Here is a 12,483-nt window from a genome sequence, read left to right as displayed (position 1 = left end):
TGTTGTTTAAATGTTCCCTTTATTTTTTTGAGCAGTGTATAATTTCTTCTATTCCATTTTGTCCTTACAACTGTTTCATTGGATCATTTGTATAAAGAAGTCTATGGAAACAAGATTTGAATGTTATCTCAAGGGGTCATTGTCATTGGTCATTACATCTCTGTGTGTTTATGTGTGTAAATATTACATAATTGCAATTGGTGTAAATAGAATTAATAAAAACAAAAACTATTATTCAGTCAAAAGACTAACTATAAAATATGTGTTTCTCAGGCACCAGTGTCACAATTCAATTTTTTAAGTTCACATTGAAGTTCTATTAATATATCAATAGAGTATAAAATAGGCTACATTATAAATAACAACCTGAGTTTATGGCTTTTACCAAAAATCTATTGCAAATGCAAAGTACCAAATACACGTTTTTATTTCCTATAGTTCTCTGCAACTTCCAAGATATGTTTCGTTTTGAACCATTGTGTAATAAAATGTTGTATGGCTCAATATGTGAATTGAGCCTTAATTACATCTATATAAATGCAAGAAATGGCAAGTATAATTTATGAATGTATGAAAATGGTACACACTACTTCCATGTATCTGTGGGTGTTTCATATTGTGAAGAAACAAAGGGTGTTGAATGCACTGACAGTATATATTTGAATAGCTGTAGATCAAAGAATATGTTCAGTTAATGGTCCCACAGTGGTCCCACAGTGGGCCACTATAAAGGAAAGTGCCACCAATTAGGCTGCTATTCCATCCATTCTCATATCAAATCTCTCCAACAGAGTGAAATGAGCAACTGATAATATTAGCAACTTATCACTCTAAACATCCATCTAAACAGAACATGGATTTGTCCATTATTTTTGTATACAGTTCCTCTGTTTTGAATCCAAAAGGAACAACAGAGACAACAAGTCCTTGTGCATGTTTCCCACTTGTCCGTGAACTTCAGCCCTCTGTATTGGCACACAAATCCCATCACAGCCCTCTAGGCTTTATTCCAATGAGCGGCCATCTTGTTGGACCACAGTTTGTACCGATACGTTTTGTATTAGTACACCGCCCCCATATTCTTTGGTGGTGTTGTGTGCTGAAGAACCAGTCCTGAGTGCTGTGAGCGTGACTGTGAGGTCTGTTGATACCAGTGATGAGTGTAGTCCTCCACATAACATAGAGAGGAGCTGAGGGAGGGCTGGGGAGCCTGCTCTCTAGTGGCAGGGTCTGTGGGTACACTACTGTCCCAAATGGCCAGGGACGGGGGTGAATTGCAGGACATAGAGTCACTGGCTCCTGGGCTGTGGTCCAGTGGAACTTCCCCGTTTGTGTACAGCTTCTTGAATTTGGAACGCCGATTCTGGAACCAGATCTTGACCTGGAAAAAAAAAATATTTGAGCTACAGGTTGTTTGGGATGTTTGTACCAGAAAATGTGAAGGTATGAATGAGTTAAAAATGTATTATCTAGCAAAGTGTTGTAATTTCATATTGACACACTAAGCCTTATTAGAATAGAACATAACTAATTATGTTGCATTGAAATTTGGAATCCAGATGCAAACTTAGATCCATAAATGAAGCTATCAATGATCAGATATGAAAACAAACAGGAAGAGGTTAATAAACCCAGTGGTTTGACATAATATAAACAATACTGCTTTTTTTAATCGCTTTGGTACAATTTTTACAAGTATGTGGTGAATTGTAAGATAAATGTTTCAAATTTGTCCTTTGAATGTAGTATGCTCCAGTACTATAAATAACAGTACATGACACTGTTTTGACATTAAGCTATACACTTGCACTACCATAATATAATATAATTTCCATCATTTCTATCCCAGGTGTGATCAAAGGTATGATGATTGAAGACATCTTTCACAATGTAATGAAATTAAAGAAATTAAAGAAACATACGTTTTAGCAGACACTAGTTTGCATTAAGCCTGTCTTGAGCATTTGGCGATAGGTTCTCATCAAATTTGCAGTAATTATCCTCATTGTTCATGTACCTGGGGAAAACCTTTTGTCATGGCAAACTTCATTTTGGATACATGTTTATTGAATAGGGGATGCATTTCTTTCTTGTTTTGGACTTTCTGGATTATTTGTGCATTGGTATTGTATTGATATTGTATTACTGCACCGTAGGAGCTAGAAACACAAGCATTTCATGCAACTGCTGTAAGATTAGCTAATCTGTGCACGTGACCAATAAACTTTGAATTGTTACATAGAGTACATCTCTGATCAGATTTTTTTTTTTACTTACTGTGAAGTAAAATCATAGTAGTACATTCGAGTATATATATCAAATGTTTTATGTTACAGACATACTTTTTAATATGTAATTCTCAAAATCTGTAGTAGACAAACCAGTTTACGTGTACAATCTATAGGTTAACCAAACGTTTAAATGATCATCAATTAAGAACAGTCAGATTAAGTAATAGTAACATGTCTTTTAACAAAAGAAAAGAGAATCATATCAAAAGTAATGTGAGTATTGCATTGTGAATGGAAATTACTTTATATGAACATGTATTGCAATGTGAAACATGTATTTCTAGATGAAACACTGTTTAAGTTGGGCTCCCGAGTGGCGCAGCGGTCTAAGGCACTGCATCTCAGTGCAAGAGGTGTCACTACAGTCCCTGGTTTGAATCCAGGCTGTATCACATCCGTCTGTGATTGGAAGTCCCATAGAGCGGTGCACAATTGGCCCAGCATCGTTTGGGTTTGGCTGGGGTGGGCCGTCAATGTAAATAAAAAATGTGTTCTTAACTGACTTGCCTACTTAAATAAAAGTTAAAAAAATTATAATTCAGTTTGGTGAAAAAGTGACTATGATTTTGTATGTTGTACTAAGTCAATTGAACATGTGCTAAGAGTTTAAAACAACTGCCTTTTTAATTATCTGTTTTGCGTTTTGTACTAAGAGTTATGAAAATGTACCACATACTTTTGAAAATTAAAAGCGATAAAAACATATAACATCTCAAATTATTCACTAAGTGTAGAATTACAGTGTGCAAAAAGATGCCAGTATAGTTCATGGTTTTATTAGACAAAAAAACATAAATCATAGAGATATAAATCTCTCAACAGCGTGTCATAACAGTGGTATGTGGCTTCCTCACCTGTGTTTGTGTCACGCCGAGATGAGCCGCTAGTTCGGCTCTCTCAGGAAGAGACAAATACTGAGCTCCCTGGAAGCGATGTTGCAACGCAGCGAGCTGGTAACTCGAATATATTGTGCGAGGTTTTCTGATTTTTCTAGGCTTTCCGTTGACCATTCTCACCTCAGGATCTGGTTCCTCTTTCACTAAAAAATGACAACAGAGCATTAGTAGGCTAAAAGGACTTGAGGGGCTCATACATTTACACTAGACCTACAGAGGGCTTCAACAGCCTATGCCTACAGAAAAAAAGTATTATGATAACAGATTAATTAATTAATGATATTTCATTAAGTCAACATCAATTAAAGAAAATATGATTATGCCTTAAATTTTTTTACCAGTTCTGAAATAGGCTTTTACTCAATAGCCTAAACAGGGTTTGGTGCACAAAATGTCTCTGTCCAAGATATTACAATGCTCTCACACTATTATGGGATATGTCACTAATGAGAGAAGATGATTGGTGCATCGAGTATATAGGCTATTGAGCCTTCATGTATTGTTTGTGGTGTAAGACAGGCTATTGAGCCAAAAAGCAATGTGTGCCAGACTGACATGTTGTGAAAACTGATGTTGATGCATGTGGCTTTGGGCTTAGCCCTGGGCCAATTTCGAAGAGAAAGATTGTTCCTGGAATGTCAATGCTACCAGCTAAACGGTATTTTATAGGGCTGGATACCTAAACATTGTTAACAACACAAAAATTACCAATGACAACACAAACACAATAGCAGTTCTCTCTCAAATGTGAAGGTTTCAGCTGCTTTTCAAAACCAATTTTGGGAAAAATAAGGAAACCTTTTGCGTTTATAGAGTAGGCTATATTTTCATTTGCATTCTAGGCCATTTGAACAATGTATATTATTTAAGAGCTTAATAGCATAGTGTGTTATTGCAAAACAATTAAAGTAGACTAGGCCCAATGGGTCATTTGAATTGTAGGATAAAAATGATATAATACACTATTCCCTGGGAGCTCATCTTAAAGGTCATGAACAGTCAAAATCATGTATTTCATGAAATTGGATGATATTTGGATGAAACCAGATCAAAGTATGATGACCAATGTATGAAAAGTATGACTGTTGCTTCTACATTGATCAAGTTGGTTCATAAAGTTACTGGTCCCCTCCCCCATGTCAAACACTTGGATTCAGGAGGCGGGATTATTAAGGGGATAGGGTATCATCACCTTAATTTTCTCTTATCTAATTTAAATAAGTACCGCCTTGTAACCAACATCAGAGAAGGCGTGGTTGCAAATGGGCATGTGTAACAGTATAGCTTCCGTCCCTCTCCTCGCCTCGAACCAGGGACCCTCTGCACACATAAACAACAGCCACCCTTGAAGCATCGTTACCCATCGCTCCACAAAAGACACAGCCCTTGCAGAGCAAGGGGAACAACTACTTCAAGGTCTCAGAGCGAGTGAAGTCACTGATTGAAACGCTATTAGCGTGCACCCCACTAACCATTTCACATTGGTTACACTCAGCCCCCTTTTGACCTCCTCCTTTTCCACAGCAACCAGTGATCCGGGTCAACAGCATCAATGTAACAGTTTTGCTTCCGTCCCTCTCCTCGCCCCTACCTGGGCTCAAACCAGGGACCCTCTGCACAAATCAACAACAGCCACCCTCGAAGCATCGTTACCCATCGCTCCACAAAAGCCGCGGCCCTTGCAGAGCAAGGGGAACAACTACTTCAAGGTCTCAGAGCGAGAGACGTCACTGATTGAAACGCTATTAGCGCGCACCCCGCTAACTAGCTAGTCATTTCACATCGGTTACACATGGTTTATATAGCTAGATAGCTACTTTACTGTGCCAACATTTGGTGGTAGGGTATCAGCAAATATAATTAAAAGTTTGCCATTGATGAATATGGCAAAGATACTTTCATGTTTACACTTTCATCTGTGTCTGGCGTTAGCTAACTACTGGTTAGCTAGGTCTTCAGCCATTATGGAACAAAAGGGAGGGAAGGGTCGTTCAAAACTCTGACGCAGTTGTCAAGTCAAGACATTCGTTAGTGCTGCTGGGAACCGCATCACAAGAGACATGCCAAACGGGAAATGTATAAAACATTTTTGACATCATTGATGCAATTTCAATGTTGTTTGAGTTGCTTTGTATATCACCAAATTTGCTTGAGATGATTTTACTGCAACACTGCTCAGTGCAACCAAGTTGCTTGAGAACTCATGAATATATGTTCCCCGCCTACTCGCCTGTCTTTTCAAACTTCCTAGTGGTTAGCTATGAGCGAAAAAAGTAATTTCTCTCATATTTTGAGAATTTCTATCCAAAACGAATATTATGGATGATATTTTAGTCAGTCAAAAGGCTATTTTACATGGGAATCAGAATGACTTTGGTACCTTTAAGAATTGTTTTACAAAAATACAAATGGGGTAGGATTTAGCTAATTTTCTTTTAATTACAAGTTGTCACATATCACATGTTGTTAGCTTTGCAGCCTACAAAGCAGAATAGCAAAAAAATATATTTTTGCATAGCATATCCTTAAAGATTTTTTTTATCACGTGAAGTAAATGTGATAACATGTGAAACGAGTAAAAGCAACACATGATAACATGAAAGTACACATGTGAAAACATTTCAGCACATATGAAAACATCATATTATATTAAATAAATCTGACAATACGGGGAGGCAAAATTTCAACATGCAATACCATGAAACTACACGTGACAACATTTGAAAGTTTTTCACATGTGAATCTGCAATTCACATGTGAAGTGAAAACATTCTCCTCACATGTAAAAAGGTGGTGTTAAAATGTGAACTCTATATTGAATACATGTGAACATTTTTCACATTTGAACATCTGACCTCAAGTGTCTCTTTTGTTTTCACATGTGAAAATTTCAGAGCAACATGTGAAAACAGTTATTTCACATGTGAAACTACAAATGTCAGATGTTTTTTTTGTATGGGAAGTAATGCAATGGTATGGGGATTTTAAATCTGGAATCCTTATTTACTACATATATGTTTGAACTTTAATGACCAATTAATGATATATACCCATTGATTCTTGTATAATACAACTTATAAAGGCCTCATGAGCTTAGATCAACTGTCGTACCCCATCAGAACCCAAAATAGAAGCTTGTTTTACTCCAATGTTTGTAAACAATGTAAAGGTAAAAACAACTGTATGGCCTGAAAATATGGTTAAAACTATAATTGGGATATCATGGATCAATAGCTCTGTCTATGAATTTGAGAGTGGTTACACTTCTCCAGGCCAATCTCTCAACATTTGTACACTTACTACTGACTTATCAACATGGCCCCACCTGGGATTTGAACTACACACCCTGGGTTGTGCTGTTCTTTCTGCTGTGCCACAGTCGCCTACAGATTAATTAGGGTGGGTATCATTTGTGGAACGTTCCAACAGGAATCTGTTCCAAAAGCTTCGTAAAGTACAAGGTTGCCAACAAACAACGCATACAAAGTAGCATGATCAATTCAACTAGTTGACGAATAGGCATCAACTCAACACGTAGCTTATTCTTAATGTTTGTCCATAGGCTACCAGAGTGAGGACAGATATTTTTCGGAATGAACGTGATGAGTGTAAAACTGAATTAAATAGTCAATCACTCCCTACCCTGTATCTTATTTTGCCACTATACAACTTTGTACGCGTTGTTTTTTGGCAACCTTGTTATCTATGAAGTTTTTGGAACAGATTCCTGTTGGAACGTTCCACAAATTATACCCACCCGATTAATTACCACAATACATCTCTGCATTTAGCAAAAGACTGCCATCTGCACTGCTATCATTTAATCTGACTATTCTTTCATCACTGATTTCATGTACTTATCTCAACATTTTGAGGGTTTTCTGTATAGTTGTCTAATGTTGGTGGGGCCTACTATTCTGTTTTAATATTACTCCTGAATCATTATGATAAATATAATCATTTTTCTTGAGTGTATTATACAAAGCTGAGGTTTACTTTTAAGTCCAGTGTAGGAATTCAGGTGAAATCAGACATTTACACAGACATGGTGGCATAGTACTAAGTTCTGAATGCCATGAACCAAGAGGTCTTGAGTTCATATCCCACATGAGGACATGTTGAATAATAATTACTGTATAAATAAACATGCACAATGTAATCGTGTATGTAAAATACTGTAGGTAGGCCTAATTTAGTTGATAAATTATTCAAAATCAAAAGTAGGCTACGCCAACTTACACTATTTTCAAAACCGTTGAACTCCCCCCAAATTAATGCCCAACACCAATATTAAGCTGACCAAATGTAAATTCGATTCATATCATTTTAAATAGGCCCATTTAAATTATGTGGCATAAAGGTTGGTCCTCGTTGTCGATAAGCGATAGCCTACGCATTTGGGATGGTTAATTTAACATGGGCCACATTGACACTATTAATAAACATAACTTCGAGACAACTCTTTATTCACCAAAAATGGCAACGCGTCTCATGCGTAAATCTTACCGATATCTTGGAGATGAGACTGTATGTCCCCGGTGTAATGAGCGTATTGCTTCTGGGGATAAGGGTATTCCGATTTTGCAATGTAGGCCCTCGATACCCCAATCCCATGGAGATTGTAATGGTGATCATACGAGTATGGCTTCATTGGTTGCGAGCAGGACTGGCAGTGGCTGGGGTAGTAGCCGTGGTGGCTGTGCGTCGTCTGGCCGCTGTAGAACCCCATGTCCATGGGAGAGGACTTTGGCAGCGTCGGGAAATCATTGGAGCCCGGGTGACAGCTCACTGTGGCGTGGAGATCAGACGACAGGCTCGATGCCGCCTTCTCAGAAGTAGTTCCATTCATCCTGCACCGCCCTCCTTCACTCTCCTAATAAAAACCTCCAGAAATAGTGGAGACTTGTAAGAAAGGCGTAGTAAGTTGAAATACAAGTTTGAAAAGAAAACATAAACTCCACAAAATAAAACCAAAACAATAGGCCTATTGTGGAGCATCGAACTCCTCAGAGCCTATCCAACGTCCCTCGGCGAGACTGCACTGCACTGTTGCGGCACCCAACCCAACTGAACTCAAAATTACAGAGCGAGGGGGGTGGATGCTTCATTCCCATTGGTTCCAAACAGTCTCTGCTTCGTTTACCCTGAGGGCTAAACTCGAAAATTTCCAGAACATCCCCCGGCCCGAACCACAGTCCCATAACCTTTCTGAAAGTAGAAGATACATTTTCTGTTGGATGTGTTTATTAGGCCTAACTAATACATGTTTAGTCAACATCTGTCTATCTGAAACAAGGATTTGCACCATTCTTCAGTGGAGTTGCGCATAAAAAAAACAAAAAAACATAGCCTATATTTTTGTACCTTTATTTAACTAGGCAAGTCAGTTAAGAACAAATTGTTATTTTCAATGACGGCCTAGGAACAGTGGGTTAACTGCCTTTCTCAGGGGCAGAACGACATATTTTCACATTGTCAGCTCAGGGATTCTAGCTTGTAACTTTTCGATTACAAGTCCAACGCTCTAACCACTAGACTACCTGCCGCCCCTATATGCATAGGTTTGGGCATAGGCTATTTATTCAATGACTTTTCCCTAGGCGTGGCAGCCCTAGAATTGTGTCATCACTAGTTACCACAATGAAAAAGTAATAAACCCCGCCTATTTCTACCATTTATCTTCTTAAAATCTGATTTTAAACCTACCCGTAACCCCAACCCTAACCATACTGCTAACCTTATGCCTAACGCTTTTTGTTTTCATGAATATTTACGATAGCCTATAGCAATGTTGACTTTGTGACTGTGGTAACTAGTGGAAACCCTAGACGTGGCCATCCCATGCACATCCTCCAAAACAACCCAAAAAGTGGGTCAATGACACCAAGGTTTGGATAAATCAAGGTAACGTGTGTGTAATTCGACTTCGTTGATTATCAGATATGCAGCAAATGATGGCCTACCAGCCTATCAAAACGCAATTAACTCATATACCCTTTAGATAATGTCAAGTGAAACCAAGTGAAACTCTCATGAAGGTGTGTAAAAAAAAGATACATCAACTATCGCTTTCCTCTTTTAACTTCCATGGTTGAACGTTTTTAACCTTTGTCTATTAGCAGTGAACCAGGTTCTACAGAGCCCCTTGGGGATCATGATAGGGGGTTAAAACAGCCAGGCTAATCAGTTCCCTCGGGTTTTATCCATTCCTTCAGTTTTTTTTATTTGTTCTCTCTATTTTATTGTTCATTCCTTCAGTTTTTTTATTCCTTAAATCGTTCGTTTTTGTTCATATAAATTACTCCTGAACTCCTTGTGGATTTATGTAGCCTCTCTCTCAGCCTGGTCTCATAGACTAGACGTAACAAAGTAACTTTAAATCTGGTACATTCAAATTAGTGTGATATGTGACATTTGGTATGGAGTTTGAATCTCATCACAGACAATTTTAGCTAATGAGCAACTTCAACTACTTACTACTTGAAGATCCCGTGTGGCTCAGTTGGTAGAGCATGATGTTTGCAACGCCAGGGTCGTGGGTTCGATTCCCACAGGGGTCCAGTACGGAGAAAAAAATGTATGAAATGTATGCATTCACTACTGTAAGTTGCTCTGGACAAGAGCCTCTACTAAAATGTAAATGTACTTTTTAGCTACTTTGCAAATACTTAGGGAAAGGTTAGCTAACGTAACTCCTAACCATAGCCACCTAGCTAGAGTTTGTAACATATAATACGAATTGTAATTCATAACATATCATACTAAATGGGTGATGGAATCCAAAAATGTATACATACCATACATACCATACTAAATCTTGGATTTGCATACAGAATAATACAAAATGCCCTGAAACCAGCTTGGATCTCTAAATATAAATATGCATGTATAGGTCTTGTAGCTATCATCCACCTAGTATATAGACTTTTCCTTTTGAAGGACTGTTGTCTGTAACTATTCTAAGCCTAACCACCTCCGAGGCCTGAGCCCTAACCTCTCTGGCCCCTGTGCCGAACCCTAACCACCCCAGAGACCCGAGTCCCAACCCTAACCTTTCTGGCCCTTAAAACCCAACCATAACCACTCCAGAGACCTGATTCCTAACCTTAACCTCTCTGGCCCCCATACCTAACCCCAACTATTCCTAAGGCCTGAGTCCTAACCCTAAATATCCTTGGTTCTCATGTCCTAACCCCTAGAGAGATCCAGTCCCTTTTTCCACATGATAAGTTTAATTGACATTTGTCTCCAAATTATTTTGAATATACTCCCTTATTTTCTTATGGCAAAATACACCCCCCTTCCCCCTTTCATTCTTATTTTTCTTTTCTTTTGTTCTTTGTGTGAGTATTTTTTTTTCATTTTGAAGGGATGGTTATATGTACAATGACCTGTGCCTGTGCTAGCTTGACATCTACAGATGACAAGTGTTCAGTCCCCTAACCAAACCCTAGCCTAGCTGACGCTAGCCAGCTAGCTAATGTTAGCCACCTAGACAGAATTTGTAACATATCATACGTTTAGTAAATTCGTAACATATTGTACATTTTGCAAATTCGTAACATATATGAAATGGGTGATGGACATCCACAAATTAATGCATAGCATATGAAACATTTTGTACTGAATCTCGGATTTAAGTACAGAATAATACGAAGTGCTCTGAGACCAGGATTTATTTCTAGGCCTAAAAAGGTAATTATGTATGCTACCATGACCGTCCCACTTGGCTGAAAACATATTGCAGTCTAAATGTAATTCTATTTAGTTAATTACATGATGCAAATGGTGATGATAACTGACCATTCAAAATCTTATTTCCAGTTTCAGGGTTTTCATAGGTCGCCGAATTATAAAGGGCAAATAATAGGTCATGGGCGTGTAAAAACCCCTCAATTAGGCGAAGTAATTTCAATAGCCAAAAAGTCAGGAGCCTCACTAGCAGTCATAACTGAATGATGCATGCATGTTTATGATGCAAACCAAATAGGCTACACTTTGTGAAGACTCGAATTGATGTAACTTTTACAACATGAACATTTGGCAATTTTGTGAGCCTCATCTCCGCGACACCATGCAGTGCATAAAGTTAGGACCATGGTGCAGCCAAATGTGTTTGTTGTTTCGAGCCAGCAACCTTTCGTTAACTGGCCCAACGCTCTAACCACTAGGCTACAGTATTGTCAACTAATTTTCAGGGTAAGTTGCTGGAGACAGGTTGATTTGTTGCTAGAAGTTGCTAAATGACGTTGTGATGTCATTGCGTGATAACGTAAAACTGCGTCAATACGTAGAATACGCAATAACGTTACTCAAATTGACTGGCCATCTCTACAAAAAATATGATTTGACGTTTATTCAGGTACAGACCCCCACTCTTTTCTGTACTTCTGGCTGTACAATTTTGATTGAGACATGTTGATTAATGTTGTAAGTTCTGTTCAAGATTAAACATTCGTGACCAACTATATTCATTGGGTTTGGCTCGTCAAACCCGTACTACTGCTGCTGCAGTCAGCCAACCATGATTTGCAATTTGCTGGGCTGCTGCTGCCTGTGCACGAGCAGAGCGCCTGCTGCTGACGTCACTCACAATGCACTTTTGCAGCCAGGCACGTGTTTTGTGACTGCGTGTGTGACAGAGAAAATCGTTTTTGTCATTTAGAGGGAAAATGCGTGCATTTTAGCGTTTGAGTCACTTTTCAAAAGTTGCTAAAAGTTCCAAATACATTTTTAAACGTAGCTAAATTTGTTGCTAGGTGCTGTTTGAAAAAAAAAAGTTGCCAGGGTAGTCTGAAAAGTTGCTAAATCTAGCAATAAAATTGCTAAATTGGCATCATTGCTAGGCTACCTGCTGCCCTTAAAGGCTACGTTTTGCTCAATGTCTATGAGAGCTAACATCACTTTTTGTGAATTTTGAAGAATTTATGTAAGCCAATAATAAAAAACATAAATCGCATAAAAGCCTCATAATTCATACAGGTAAATGGGAATTTAACCGCAAAAGTTCTTTGTATGTGCTCATGACATCACGCACCACATCCCTTTATCCGCAAAAAGACAATTTGATGAAAACATCTCTGGTGGTAAAATGCGCATAGGTCGTATTGTTTTTATGCGGATTTTAGAAAATTGGCATTAAAATCTGGGCCAACCTAGCTAGTAACCACGTTTACATCCACCGTTTTTATGTGAGTAAAGTCATACTGTAGCCTATATATATTTTTTCTAAATAGCTGTGTTGGAAACAGGAAGTTTCAGTACAATTTTATAAATGCCAACAGCTAATTTGTTCG

The 12,483-nt window shown here is 38.3% G+C and overlaps 1 protein-coding gene across 1 annotated transcript; it reads right to left on the bottom strand.

The window, feature by feature from the left end:
- Positions 1-8,294, bottom strand: LOC115192097 (homeobox protein Dlx3b-like). The gene is made up of 3 exons (XM_029750226.1): positions 7,694-8,294; positions 3,146-3,330; positions 1-1,381 (listed from the first exon to the last, which is right to left on the bottom strand). Exons 1-3 carry the CDS (start codon positions 8,034-8,036, stop codon positions 1,061-1,063), a joined length of 849 nt encoding a protein of 282 aa, XP_029606086.1. The 5' UTR covers positions 8,037-8,294; the 3' UTR covers positions 1-1,060.
- Between the last annotated feature and the right edge of the window lie 4,189 nt (positions 8,295-12,483).

The sequence above is a fragment of the Salmo trutta genome, chromosome 4 (genome assembly GCF_901001165.1).
Source record: "Salmo trutta chromosome 4, fSalTru1.1, whole genome shotgun sequence".
Taxonomy (NCBI): Eukaryota; Metazoa; Chordata; class Actinopteri; order Salmoniformes; family Salmonidae; genus Salmo; species Salmo trutta.
The sequence above is the reverse complement of the archived record's forward strand: the minus strand, read 5'-3'. Positions and strand labels throughout refer to the sequence as shown.